Source organism: Corylus avellana, chromosome ca5 (genome assembly GCF_901000735.1).
Source record: "Corylus avellana chromosome ca5, CavTom2PMs-1.0".
NCBI lineage: Eukaryota > Viridiplantae > Streptophyta > Magnoliopsida > Fagales > Betulaceae > Corylus > Corylus avellana.
The window spans coordinates 36,509,380-36,524,681 of NC_081545.1; the positions used below are offsets into that span (position 1 = coordinate 36,509,380).

Consider the following 15,302-nt stretch of genomic DNA (forward strand, 5'->3'; position numbering starts at 1 on the left):
TTTATTTCTTATCTCTTCTCTCTCTCAATCACTCCCTCCCTCTCACACGGCATTATTCCATTTGTTGTATTTTATTCTCTCACTCCCTCTTTTCCTCTCACTTATAATACTCAGCAGCTATTAGCTATTAAATAGAAAGAGCATGAGAGTAAGGAAGAGAGAGATTACGAGTTATTAATGGGGAGAATGTGAGATTGATGAAGAGATTGAGAAAGAGGCAGGGTGTGAGAGAGAGGCTGGTAAAGAGAAATCAGAGATGAAGAAGAAAGTTACTGATTGAAGAGAATAAGAGGTATAGAGAGAGACTTGTACAGTAAGAAAGAGAGCAGAAAGTGAAAGCCAGAATTTGAGAGATGGGACGAGCAGACAGTAAAGATGAGAGAGATTTGGTAGACTATGGTTTTACGGAATTATTTTAGTGGGTTCATACGAGGTAAAGTTACCCCCTTATATTTATGATTAATTGGTTAATTTCAGTTGGTGTTTATGTTAAATTGTTATTAATTCTGCGATGGTTAAACAGAATGGTAGATTTGTCAAGATGAGTAAATTGCAGTTTAAAGATTGCTCATAGCTGTAGCCTAGAGGTAAGGGGATATGATCATATTTATGATTTCTTACAAAAATAAATGTTATATTTTCTAATAATGATTAAAATGTTATCCTTTCTTTGATAAGCCCCTTTTATGCATCCAAAAACTATATTTTTTGGAAAAGGAATCAAATGTAAATGATCTTTATGAAAATGTTTCTACTATGATATGAAGATGATATTTTATAAAAATGTTATAAGTATGTTATGTTATTTAATAACATAAAATGAATGGAAATGAAGGAAAAGAAATGAATGAAAAGGAAAGGAAACAATTAAAGAATGATGAATGAAAGAATGAAAAAGAATGGAAAAGAATGAATGAATGTATGAATGTTTTAAGATACTTAATGGCCTATGAATGAATGAGCAATGGTACCAAAGCTTAAGGGGCGGAGGCAGCCATCTTGTATGGTCTGCCGGGAATGGTTCACTTGAGTGCACCATAGTTTATCGAGTGATGTGCATATCCTTGATGTCCATATAAGAATGACTTTGTTGTTGGTGCTAATTTATGTTAAAATTGCAGGTGTAAACAGATTTAGTAGAAAAATCAAGCAACAAGGAAGTGCGTGGAGCAAGAGAGTTTCCTTTTTTTTTGGATGAGTGCAAAGAGGCTACGACAATAGGTTGCTTTATGTTCTTATTAAGCACTTTATTGAGAGATTGCTACACGGTCTAATGCTGCTAAAAAAATATGTTATTTTTTCTTCTTTTTGTGATTGTGAGATTGGGACAAGTGTTTAAACTTGTGACTATTTTCATTTTTAATGTTCTGTTTCCCCTGTATATGCACCATTGATCCAAACTCCAAAGGCTATGTTCTTTCCGGCTTCTACTGATAAGTGTGGTGGATTTGCCTTTAATCCTTGTTTGTTTTCTTTTGACAGTAGCTAGGTGTTTATGTTACGTGGCTAAAGAGATGTCTATTAGTTGAATAAGCATCTATGCAACTGTGGTCTCTAGGTCTAATTCAATAAATATAGAGAACATGGTTTTGAGTTCACCCATCTTTTTCTTTTAAATTAATGGTTTAAGCTTAATTAGCTCGTGAGAGGCTTTGATTTTTTAGGAGGCTGTTTTCTTTAAACAGGTCCACACCCTAACTTGAAACAAAACCTAATTCTCTTCAATGCCCAAATCTTTCTGTTCCTTCATCACAAATACTCCATCTCTATGGACAGACACCACATCGCGGCGTCGATGCCTACGTTGCACTCGTGGCAGACTCCAAAATCATTTTCAATTATCGTTTCATCAACTAATTATGTATCTCATCGTCATCAGATTTGTTTATCGAAGTGGTATACAAGCCCAAAAATGCAATTTGACGATCTTGAATCAAAGAAGATTGTTACCAATTAAGGTCTAGGATGATTGGTCTCTCAAACGATGTTTGAGTTTCCTAGTCTTATATTTGCATTTTGGATAGAACGAAAGGAATTTGTAAAAATCCTTAACTGGCACCCCCAACTTATTTTTTTGATAACCACTGATTACACAATGATGTACCAATATTATTGATAACCCACACCTTTCTTTGTCAAAAAACAAAGTTAATCCAGAGTTTCAGAATTTAAATTACAAAAACTAGGCAGCAAAGGATTAATGATGGGTTTAATAAAAACATGCACAAAAAATTAAAACAGAAAAAATGAAATCAACCACTCCGTTTTTAAAAGCTTAAAATCTTAAAATCCATGTTGGACCAATGAACCAATTAATTTTAGCATAACTTTTGATAGTGCAAGATTCCTACACAACTCAATCCATTGTATATTTTAGGACACTTGGTTTGAAAAGCCATCTGGGGGAGGGGCCGGGGACAATCCAACAAGCAACACCAGAAATGAAGGCCAGATTAGCCTTTTTAGTACAAATATATATACAAGGTACAGAAAATTATGGTAATTTAGGACGCAGCTACTCAAAAAACCTAACAAGGTGGGTGGTTTTGAAGATGACAAATCGTAGCACAAGCAAACTGTAAATACATAATATGATGAGGAAGAGCTAAATTAAGCTGATTGACGTCCAAACTACGATCCCTTAACGGGAAGCATTATTCCTTGCCGCCAGAGTACCAGTCCAACAATTGCCACCGCAGCGCCAACTGTCAAAAGGTACGTACAACATGATTTAGAGGCAGGCATATGAACAAAAACAATAAGCTCAAAGAGCAATTAAACTCTAGCTTGATTGTCACAGCAAAAATGATCATCCATTAGAAAAAAGAAGCCAACAGATTCAAGGACTTGCACAAACCCAAAAGATCAATATAACATACCTGAAAATACCATAAGTGAGTGGTTTATAAGTCTGTATTGCTTGCGGCTTCTCCCAGCTTCAGTTTTAGCCTTAGGAATTCTCATATGAGGGTGTTCTGCAGCACTTACAATCCTACAAAATATATTATCGAGATTGCCCGACTTCGTACTGATAGGTTGGGATCCACTATTCCCATGTCCTGACAAACCTACGAAAGCAAAATTGCATTGATAATATGCAAGGCAGTGTAGGGCCAAAGGGACGACGCTATTATCAATTTATCATACAATATAACAAATACAATTAACAAAATACCGCAAACAATTAAAGGTCACAGCTCAGCTTACAACAATATTACTCTAATAATCATCACCATCATAGTTACCATCACTAACATGAAGCAAAAGATAAACAGCCCATAATTTAAGTACATGTATTTTCATAGTTATGCACAAAACCATATTAACATATCTAAATATTTAGATATCATTTTTCAACCAAACCCATAGAATGCCTGAAATAGGTAAAATGTTGAATTTAGGCCGCCTTGTCCAAGTTTTGGAACTTCACCATTCAGCAAACTCGTCTGACCAATTATTTCCTGCCAAATTACTAGAAAATTCAGGAGGCAGATTTCACTAGTGAACAGACTCTGGAATGTACTTTCTGCATATGGACTGTAATATTAGGTGATCTTGTCTATATATAGTCGTATATGTCATGTAAACCTTCGTAATACTTCCGTTCCAAATCCAAAATTCGGAAAAAAATTTGTCCATGCATGTCAAGTTGCAACTAATACTAATCAAATTGGTTTAAAGAGTTTTGTCTAACAAATTTAGTATTATTACCACGAAGGAAAAAACCTACATGAACAAGCACTGGAATGCCAATAGGCCAGCCATAGAAGCCATTATGTTCGGAGCACGCAACCAACTAAACACACTAAAAATAATTTGTGGAAAATGGAGCTTGCATAATAGAACATGCATATGATATTATAGTCGCTGAAAAAGATAAATACCCTATTTGAATTGTGTGTAGCCATGGAAAAAGAGTCCAGATCCTCTTTAGCTGCGACAACGAGGCAAGGCACCTCAAAGCCAGTATCTTCACCATGACTAGCAACTTCTACCAGCAACTCAGTTGCTCTATTAGAACTGTAAAAGTAAAATGCATCAATCTTCAGAAACTCCTATATACCAATGCAACTGTGATAGTACAGGTCATACAATATACATATTGAAATCATGTTTAAAGCAATCATAAGTTCATTTGTCAATAAAGTTAGTAGCTTCCAAAGTGACGGTCAAAACCCACATACGAGCATGAGCCTAGCATGCAGAGAAGTTAAAATGCTATTTCACTAAGACCTGTCCCATGTGCCTACAAGCAGCATCAACAACAATAAGGGAAATTTCCGATGGAAGTTAAAGAATACAAAGGATAAGCTATAGCACTCTAATCCATTTACTTTGCAACCCTTTACTAAGGGAACCACAAGGTTACTAGTAATATTAACAGACATGCCTAAAACAATATAAAAAAGACTAATATTAATATACGACTATATATCGAAATATCAGGTCCGAAAAAGCCAAACCAAATTAGTGAAGAAAAGGCTGAATTTGGGAAGTGAAAAAGTTAAAACACTAATTTAACAAACGTGTCACTGTGATTCATGCTATAGTTAAATACAATAACAATAAGAGCCTTTTATTTACCTGTCATGAACAAACACTGCTACATCACAAGGAGCCAAAGATTCTTTATCTGAGAGCAGTTTAGAGACTCTGTCTTCAGGTATATCTCTCAATACAAGGGTCTTTTTTGTCCCCTGTGATGAAAATAACAAACAAATACTCAGACAAAGGGGTGGGATATGAACAAGACTAGCAATTACAGCAACTGGCAGAGCATTTTGATTTTGCACGAACATCACGTAAGTTGAAAAAATAATTCCATCTAGTGATAAACTAAACCACAAATTCCAATTGGATATGGAGGTTACTTGGAGACAAAATCAATGACTTCATGTCGGCCCTGCCTTGAGAAACAACAAATAAAAGGTTTCTTTGTGAAAAATAATCCACAAATCAGCTGTAAATTAATTAAAACTACAGAAATTCTCTAAAACTTGCTGTTCTTTTGCCTTCTAAAAGTACTTGCAGGAAATTCTCTTAAAGTGGCTCAACCATGCCATGCCAACCTCCTCCCTTCCCACACCCACTGCATTGGCTTTTTCCTTCCCACCCCCCACCAGCCATAAGCACCTGCACCGACCTCCTCCCTCCTCCATCCAACAAACTCCCAGTGGGAGGGAGTTTCCTAACCTTATACTTGCGTTTTGGAAAGAATGAAAGGAATTTGTAAAAATGCTTAACCAGCACCCCCCAACTTATTTTTTTGATAAACACGGATTACACAATAATGTAACAATATTATTGACAACCCACACCTTTCTTTGTCATTTGTCTCTTTTCTTTTCTTTTTAATTTTAATCCGAGTTTCAGAATTTAAATAATGAAAACTAGGCAGCAAAGGATTAATGATGGGTTGAATTATAATAAATTTCAGCATGAGATATCGAGGAAAAGCCTTTCACCTAATATCACTTAATTTAATAATTTTTCAACCATGTTTAATAAAAACATAAACAAAAATTAAAACTTAAAACAGAAAAATGAAATCATCAACCACACCGTTTAAAAAGCTTAAAATATATGTTGGACCAATGAACCAATTAATTTTAGCAAAACTTTTGATAGTGCAAGATTCCTACACTACTCATTCCATTGTATATTTTAGGACACTTAGTTTGAAACGCCATCTGGGGAAAGGGGGATAATCCAACAAGCAAAACCAGAAATGAAGGCCAGATTAGCCTTTTTAGTACAAATATATATACAAGGAACAGAAAATTATCATAATTTGGGATGCACCTACTCAAAAAACCTAACAAGGTGGGTTTTGAAGATGACAAATCCTATCACAACCAACTATAAATAATGATAATAGCAAGAGCTAAACAAAGCTGATTGATGTTCAAACTTGATAAACTATTTAGCTACTTGAACAACTATAGTTTGTCACAGAAAATACTGATTAGAGAAATTATATTAAAAGCCTATTAACAACAAATTTGGAAAGCAAGTACTCAGAGAGCACAGAACACACATACAGGATTGGTACTATACAATCCAAAGATTTCTCTCAGATACTCGGTGGCTTCATTCGTCAGCTCCACAGTCTATACAAATGAGAACCAACAGTAACCATTTTAAACAAACATTGTATGACTCGGAAGAAAATGCAATAGTTTCATTTGCATGGTTTTGAATGGGTTGGGGTAGTATATGATTTGTATATTATTACATAATAAATTTGTTTGTGTGTGAATGTATGTTATATATCAAATCCGAAATGAGTGGTGTTTAATAGAAGTTCAAACTCCATGCCGGATGAGGGGATCATGGTGGGAAATTTAGTGCCTGTCCACCTCAAAGCATGAAGAAAAATCCTTGATACCAATGCTGAACAAACAGATTCAGAAGGCACATTTTATCTAATCACTAATCGACCAGATTGGTCATACTTGACAATTAATTTCATTTCAAGATCTACGTCCAAACACTTACTCGCAAGTAGAGGACAGACAGAGAGAGATCATTGAAATCAAGTTTAACACTCCACAGGGGGAACCACTCTCAAGCAGGCTAAAGTAGGCTTGAAGCAAGCCCCCAAGCCTCCAAAAGTTTTTCCAAGTAGGATCCTAGTATACAATTAAAATACAGAGAAGTCAAGGTCAAACCAATAGCATGCATCATAGCATGATTTGAAGCCCTGCCCAAGCCATGCCAACAATTTTCCATCACTAGAAAGAATGGTAACTCCAAATTCTGCCCATCTACAACTATGAAAACAGACAAAAAAATCATATTCCTTAAAAAAAAGGCCTAGCACATAAAAATAGTTAATGAACAACACTAGTATAGTGACAGCTAAAATTCATCCCTAGAAATTACATGACATTGCTGCAATTATTAAGTTAACATAAGGGCTCACCTATACTTATCAACCAATATGAATATAAAGGTTCACATTAGCACCGCCTGCAAGAAAACTTGTTTGATAGGGTTCTACCACTTCTCAGAAATTTATTTTGTACTAGCAAATTTTAAGTTGGGATTAAGGCTTAGTCGAGTTGAGTAAGGATTATTATCATAAAAATTGTAAAAGCAGGGCAATGACAATCTTTGCAGTAGATAATTAAAAACTCAACTACCTTCCCTTCACTTCCCTAAAACAAATAGATTATTTTAGTTCACAATAAATCATTTATCATTTCAATTAAAGCCATTCCTACTATACTAATTGTAATTTCCCCCAATGATATATTACCTGATCAGGAGCTCGTTTGGAAGTTGATGGGATGACATCCCCTGCAAGTTTGATATAATTGTTGTATCCAAATTTTCTTAGAATAGTCCATGTTGTCTCAAGACGCCCTTTTTCTATGTGCAGTGCATGAAGAAAAAGGAAACCCGTCCAAGTAAGCCCACGTTCATGGACTCCTTCACGCAATTTTTCAGAGACAACCCTCTTAACACCTACTATTTCAGAAGGTTGTAATGGAGCATTGAAAAATTTGACCTGTTTACAAGTATTATTAGATCCCTCATTTATCTTCAGCAGAAAATACCCGGACTCTGATAGGTGAGAAATTTGTTTGCACGTATTACAAGTTCATTCCTGAATTGTCAGGAACAGCATACTTGGACATAAAACCATAAAACTCAATTCAGTACAAAAGTAGCGAATATGGAAGCAAAAGAAACCTGAAAATCATTCAACTCTGCATCATTGAGGGCACCGTCCCTATCATGGTCACAAAGGAAAAATATCCGCTTCAAGGCTCGAACAAATCTGGGCCTCATCAAAGTCTGTGTTTCCTGATCAAATAGTAGACCTGCTGGATGAAGCACAGCTTTTTGTGCATAGTAGAAAACTTCACGGATGTACAAAATTAATACATTTCAACATTAAACTCCAAATATTAGAACGAGAATGCAAGCATCAAACATCGCTTCAGATAATCAGAGTCATCTGCACAAAGTAAAAGTTCAGTCAAAACAAATCTATTACTATACAACATCCACGTAAGGAGGCAAACCAAGAGGGCAAATAATACACAATTAACTGTATACTACAAGACTGCTATGAATATCACAAATAGAACCTATCAGATGCCGCTACAGTGTCCAAGACAGGATCTTATCTTCGGGGGGCAGTGCACAAAATTAAAATGACATAATCAATATAAATTATTGCTACTTTGATCTCAAACCAGATTTCACAGAAGAAATTTACTTCATTTTATTAATAAGTAATTGCAATTTACTTTATTGATCAGACTAGTTCAAATTGTCTTGATATCTACAGTACCTAATCTTTAAGACAAATTCTCAAGTTACACACAAAAAATAATAGTTGCCTAAAGGCCCCAAACGTTTTACCTTCTCTTCAAATATTTTACCAATTTGCTCTAATTGGGAGTATCTCTTATATACTTCATGTGTAATTGGATTTCGCCCCTTTGCGCTTCATAGCGAGATTGATTTACTTGTCAAAAAATATGTTTTATCAAATACTGGAAATGAATATGGTGATAAGTGTTGGAATTCAAACATGATTAGGCTCTGCTACTGTGTCTCCAACAATAAAAACAAATGTATAGTGTTATAACAATCCATCAGCAAGACTAGGATATTGTTAAAGATTTGACAAGCACGAAACTCTAACCCACAACAATCAGTACACTAAGCTGCATACCATTCTTCCAATTTAAGACGGACCCGGCAATGATAATAGGCGTGCTAATATATCATCCTAAGAAGCAATGTAAAGTGAAATCTGTTTAATTAACTAATAGAAGTAACCCTTTTGGTTGCCAAGAAAATGTTGGAAAAGAAAAGACACCAGAGGTCCAGAACGAAGCAGCTCTGCGGCTTGTAGCACAGCGGCATCATCTGTCTTGCCCACTCTGTTATACATCTCTCTATTTATTTGCCCTGTTCTGTGTCTGTGTTGGGTTTGTGAGAATGGGATTGGAAAGAAATAGAGAGAGAACAAGAAAGAGAAAGGAAAGTCATGGGGAAAAAAAGCTTCAAAACACGGTGACCGCTTATTTGCCTAAAAAGTTTCCACTCGTCTTTACAACTTCAAACAACAATTGAAATGACAGGGGTAAAGCCTGAACAAACTGCTGTTTATTTTCTGATCTTTAGTTGAGTCTTTTATACGGTGCCACTTGTCACAATTTTAACAATCCTAAAATGCCACTTATCAAATTTTTAAGCAAGCAACCTAGCTAGGGCTACACTCTCTTTTCACTCTGCTATTATATATTATAATAGATAAGATATAAGATATTAGATTAGTCTTTTTTATATTGATTTAGGCGTGTCTGTCTTAATGAAATAAGAGTTTTAACGTGTCTTCATGCTCGGCTCATGCACGTATGTGGGTTTTGACCGTCACTTTGGAAGCTACAAAGTGACGTTGAGAAATGAACTTTTTTTTTTTTTTTTTTTTTTTTGAGTCATCTTTCATTTCATAAAAAGATAAAACAGCTTGAGTTTGAAAAAACTCTAAATTAAAGAGCAAAAAACTCTAAAATAACTAAATCAAAAATATAATTTCTTCTAGTCAAACAGAATCGATAATGGCTCGCACAGCTAGCTGCCTTAGCAAGCCCATGTGCTCTTGCATTGGCTTCTCTCTTCACATGGTAAATCATCCGGTTCCTCCGTGTATTGAGGACCATACGAGCATCCCCCATTGTTTGTCCATAATGGCTCCAACAAGGGTCAGAAGATTTAATAGTTTTTACCACTTGGAGACAGTCCCCCTCAAGAATGATATCTTGTACCCCTAAATCCTTGCTAAATTTAGCCGTTGCTAAAGCTCCCATTGCTTTTGCACATGCTGGTTCCGAGAGAACTAGTAAAGTTTTGCATAAAGAAGCATGCACCAATCCATGATGATCACAAACCAAAACTCCAATACCCATTCGATTTTGGTCTGAGCCGATTGCAATATCCCAGTTCACTTTATATCTTCCAAAAGGTGGAGCCTGCCACTTCACACGGGATGAATTCGTATTGATTTGAACTGGGCTCGCATGTGCTACCAAGAAAAGACATTGGTTTTCCTCTGCTTCAATAATAAGTCTATTAGGATGGATAAAATCTTCTCCATGAAAAACCCCATTGCATCTATGCCATATCTTACGAGCCAACACCGCAAATAGTGCCATCTCGTCCCATCCACACCACAAGACCATCCCCTCCATTATCGCCATAAACGACACCCCTACCACTAAACTCTTTTGTGTCCTACGCCCACAAGCTCCCCCACACGTCTACAACAGATGGACACTCCCACAAAACATGTTGTACTGTTTCTCTATTCAACCCACAAATAATACACAGATCATCCACAACTACCCCTTTGTTAAACAATTTATCCTTGGTAGGTAAAATGTTGCTACAGGCCCTCCAAAGAAAAACTTTTGAAGCATTTGGTACTTTTAAACTCCGCAGGGGTTTCCAAAAACTTGTATTGCCAAACTTAGTGGAACCTTTCCCCTTATCTCTTGCTATTCGTTCTTTTTCCAGGTAGTATGCACTCCTTACTGTAAACTCTCCGGTTGTGGTACCCCTCCAAATCATTTTATCTGGTAATCTATATCTGCTTAGAGGGAGACTACATATGATATCAGCCTCATGTGCTTGGAAGATATCACGGATGAGAGCTACGTTCCAGCCCCTCATACCAATGTCTATCAACTCACTCATTGTTGCTTCCGCCCCCAAAAGATTGCGAGGGGATTGTATAGAGTAGGTTGTAGGACATGGGATCCATCTATCCCCCCAAATTTGCACCGATCTCCCATCCCTCACCCGCCAAATCACCCCTTCCTGCACCAATTCCCTAGCTGCCAATATGCTCCTCCACGCCAAAGAGGGTCGGCTCCCCACTCTTGCTTTTAAAAAAGAGCCTCTTGAAAAATATTTAACTTTTAAAATTGTTCCACTTAGATTCTCCGGTTGTTGCATCAATCTCCAACACTATTTTGCCAACATGGCTTTATTCAAAGAGATGAGGTCTCGAAAAGCCATTCCACCTTAGGATTTGGAAACTCCATTTTGTCCATCTCATCCAATGAACTTTTCTATCATTCTCCCTATGTCCCCACCAGAACTTCTGCATGAGTGAATTTAATTCCCTAAAAAGAGACTTAGCCAATAAGAAAATACTCATACTGTAGGTTGGAATTGCCTGGATCACAGCTTTTATAAGTATCTATTTCCCTGCCTGTGACAGAAATTTAGTTTTCCAATCTGTAAGCCGTTTACGGACTCTCTCAATAATATCTTGAAATTCCCTCACCCAAGACTTCCCCACAAGAGCCGGGAGGCCCAAATATTTGTCATATCTCTGAGTAGCAGAAATTCCTGACAACTAGAGGATACACTCCATCTCCTGGCTTGTATTTCTACTGAAAAAAATAGAAGTTTTGTCCCTGTTCACCCGTTGCCAAAAACCAGTCTCATGCTCATGCAGTAGCTGCGTCAGAGTTGTCCAAGTTTCAGGATGGGCTTTGCAGAAAATCAAGCTGTCATCCGCAAAAAATAAGTGATTTAAACGACGACCACCCGGGGATGTGGGTACACCATGTAGAAGCCCTACTCTTTCAGCATGATGGAGTTTTACACTCAAAACTTCTGCACATATTAGCTAAAGATAAGGAGATAAGGGGTCTCCTTGTCGAATTCCTCTTGAATGATTAATATTACCCATAGGGACACCATTAACAATCACAACATAATGCACCGTTGTGATACATTGCACGATCAACCGAATCTACTTCAAATCAATCCTCATTTTCTTCATAACCGTTTCAAGGAAAGACCAATCAACTCTATCATAGGCCTTGCTTATATCAAACTTAAGCGCCATATACCTCATCCTCCCCCACATACGAGAATGCATAGTATGTAAAGCTTTATAGGCCACTAGAATATTATCCGAAATCAACCGCCCCGGAATGAAGGCACTTTGATTCTAAGAGATGATATGGGGTAGAATAACTTTTAACCGGTTAGCAATAAGCCAATAACCTTTGCTAGAATTTTGTAAATGACATTACAACGGCTAATGGGCCTGTATTCCGTCACCTTAGAAGGGTTTTTCAATTTTGGAATCAAGGCAATATTCGTTCTATTCACTGATTCATCTAAATGACATGAGTTAAAAAACATAAAAATCGCAGTGCATACCTCTTCACCCAAAATATCCCAAATTCTCCTGATAAAATCACACTAGGAACCCATCGGGTCCAATTGCCTTCAATGGCACCATTTGCTGAACCGCAACTTTAATCTCCTCTGCTGTGATTTCCTTAATGAGCTCAGCATTCATAAGAGGAGATACTCGCCCATCCAGATGCTCCAAGCTTTCACCGAAACCACTGGAGAGGTCGAAGTGAATAGATTGGTATAATAAGTAGTGAATGCTTCCTCAATACCATCTGGTGAATTCCGAACTGTCCCCCCCTCGTCTAAGATTTGGATAATCTTCTTAGCACGTTTTCTTTGAGTTGCACAGGCATGAAAAAACTTAGTATTTTGATCCCTCTTTTTAAGCCAATGTTCCTTTGCTCGTTGTCTCCATTTTAGTTCATCATCTTCCATAGCCTCACTGACTTCTGATATCTAACAACCCCTTTTGCTCTTGTAATATTTGAATGTCCTGAGTTTTCTTTTGTATTAAAACATCATTCTAATCAACATTTTTCCTTCTCCATTTGAGCAGTCCTTTTTTGCAATTCGCCAGTTTAGTTTGCACCACCCCCTAAATTCCTCCAATATACTTTTTAACCCTCCACACCTTCCTTATTATCTCACGAGTTTTTTCATTCCTATTCCATGTTGCTTCATAACGAAAAACCTGCATGATTTCCACGTTAACCCATCAGCTTGGATTTAATGAGACATGAAGAGGCACATGGTCTGAACTACAGGCTGTCAAAACATCCACCCGTGCATCTGGATATAACTCGCTCCAACATGGTGTCCCCACAGTTCTATCAAGTCTCTCTTTGATAAACTTTGTTCCATCTATTCTATTACACCACGTAAAACTTGGACCAAAGAAACCAAGATCTTGCAATTGACAAAAAACCAACGCACTATTGAACTGATCCATTTGCCCTCGAGACCTTCTATGTTTCCTGAACTTCTCCGCATCCTCTGTAACCTCATTGAAATATCTCACACACAACCACAAGCTTGGTGTGAGAGAACTAAGGTACCTTAGCAAACTCCATGACTCGTGTCACTTCCAAGCTTCAGGATTTCCATAGAATCTAGTAAACTTCCATTTAATTCCCGAATGTGTTGTACTCACTTCTGCATTGATGTGGTGCCTACTAAAGTTTTGGATTTCCACCGAAAAATTATCGTTCCACGTGATTGCCAAACCACCGCTCTTGCCCACACTGTCCACCCCAAAAACACTTCCAAAACCAGCTTGTATGCGAATCCTTTCCAACCTCTTAGCTTGTAGCTTGGTATCCATTAAGAAAACCAGGCTTGGTTTCTTTTCCTTCACCATCCGGCAAAGGTCACAAACTGCCCAAGGATTCTCAAGACCCCTGGCAGTTCCAACTTAAAATACTCATTGTGATTGGAGGAGGCTATTTCACAGCCTCCGCCACATCATTCATTCATGCCTGAGTTTCATCCCTACTTCATTTCCTCTTCTTTGTTTGTATTGTTTCCCCATTATCAGCCCAATATTTTCTGCCTTTCTGCGACCCAAAACATGCTCCATGGGGATCCCCATGCACATTCCTCCGCTTAATTAAATTTTGGTCATTTTTTCTCATGTTGCAGGCTTAGGCATATCGTGCACTGGTTGGGCAACTGGTAGACCTGCCCAAAATAGAGCGGCCACTTCTACAACTCCACGCCCACTTGTCCCATGGACCTCCACGGGTTGCACCTCCAGCCCTTCATTGCCACACCCTTTCATGCAACCTCTTGTACTGCCACGTCCATCATGAGAAGGAGATGACTCAAAAAAATAGATTGCCCCAGCCTCCTTAATCTTCTCCCCACCAAAAGGACCAGTATGTCCTTGGAAAATGACTTCGCCTAATTTTCCATCCACGTGAACAACCCTTGTTATTGGGTCCACCAATTTTTCTCTGCATCCCTCTGTAGGAGTCAACAAAACTTCCTCGGAGTGGAAGTTTTTCTCTGCATGTTCAAATACGTGATATGTGGAATTTCCATCAGTTTCGTGAGTAACTGAATTCCCATCCATGTCGCGGTGATGGTGCTCTCCATATTTTCGACCATCCTCATAGTTGCTGCAACTGCCCATATGCCAGTTGTCCTTTTTCCCCCACCGGGATTTAGAGTCAGCCGGTGATAGCCGCCGTTCATCTGCAGGATTGCACCACCTCTCAGACCACCTCTTAGGAGAAGTTGCTTGTAGCCATGGTCCAAATTATGGATCTTCTCTCTTCCCATGAATCCTATTCTCCCCCCTTTGTGTACACCCTGATGCTCCATGTCGGATTGACCCGCACTGAAAGCAAAATTTTGGAATGCGCTCATACTTGAAAGCAATCCAGAACAATTTCCCTTGTAACTTCAACATGCGTCCACAAGCAGAGGTTTCCCCATAGGAACCCTAATCCGAACTAGCAAATATTTTCCCATCCCAGTCCTTCCTCATCAATGTCAACTTCTTCCACCATCCCAATAGTTCCCCCAAGTTGATATCCGATATCTTTTCCCATACATGCAAGAGGGAGATCGTACATCTTCACCCAAAAAGTTGTTGAGTCAAAACTCATTTGTGCATGAGGGATGTGCCCATCAAAATCTTTGACTGCAAACAGATGTCCCTCAAAAACCCAAGGCCTCCCTTCATGAACCCTCGATTTATCCCATGAATGTTTGAAATTCAGTAAAAACAAATTATCTCCCAACACTTTGAATGTCAGAGATCCCGTAGGCTTCCACCCTCATACCAACTTGGAACGGACAGATTCTTTGCCAATGACACGGTCCGCTACCAATTTTCCCACCAGACACGAGTGCCCCTTGTGCATGATTGCTTCCACCGCTGCCTCCTGAACCATAAACTTAGAGCTTTCCTCCTCTGTCGAAGAGAATTTTCCCTACATCTTGGTTAGATCTTCCGCCATGATCCCCTTACTCCTTTGCAGCGAAATATCGGCACACTAGAATTCCCATCACAGTCTTGCTAGACCTGAAGTTATGACTCCTTCTCCTCTAAGTTTTGCAGAATCCTATAGAGAAAATCTGTAATTGTCTGTTAATGTTTTGCCTTTATGTTTTTT

General features: G+C 38.1%; 2 protein-coding genes and 1 long non-coding RNA gene across 4 annotated transcripts in view; 1 reads left to right on the forward strand and 2 right to left on the reverse strand.

Annotated features, from left to right (window-relative positions):
- LOC132180529 (uncharacterized) overlaps nt 1-15,302 on the reverse strand; it is a 27,877-nt gene that overhangs the window by 5,968 nt on the left and 6,607 nt on the right. The window lies entirely within an intron of this gene.
- Nucleotides 46-1,458, forward strand: LOC132182829 (uncharacterized). Its single transcript, XR_009440334.1, has 3 exons — nt 46-433; nt 524-587; nt 1,122-1,458. It is a non-coding gene; the product is annotated as an uncharacterized LOC132182829 (long non-coding RNA).
- Nucleotides 2,436-10,214, reverse strand: LOC132180564 (mitochondrial Rho GTPase 1-like). Its single transcript, XM_059593436.1, has 9 exons — nt 9,596-10,214; nt 7,699-7,886; nt 7,262-7,513; nt 6,042-6,110; nt 4,585-4,697; nt 3,885-4,020; nt 3,407-3,461; nt 2,880-3,068; nt 2,436-2,705 (listed from the first exon to the last, which is right to left on the reverse strand). Exons 1-9 carry the CDS (start codon nt 10,212-10,214, stop codon nt 2,632-2,634), a joined length of 1,695 nt encoding a protein of 564 aa, XP_059449419.1. The 3' UTR covers nt 2,436-2,631.

What these genes read in the sequence shown, in the direction of transcription:
- LOC132180564 (XM_059593436.1), bottom strand. Translation starts at nt 10,214, where the DNA reads ATGGAGGGGATGGTCTTGTGGTGTGGATGGGACGAGATGGCACTATTT. An exon ending in CCAAACGAGCTCCTGATCAG is followed by an intron (nt 6,111 to 7,261) that starts GTAATATATCAT and finishes TCATTTGTATAG; the next exon opens with ACTGTGGAGCTGACGAATGA. An exon ending in GCAGTGTTTGTTCATGACAG is followed by an intron (nt 4,021 to 4,584) that starts GTAAATAAAAGG and finishes TTACTTTTACAG; the next exon opens with TTCTAATAGAGCAACTGAGT.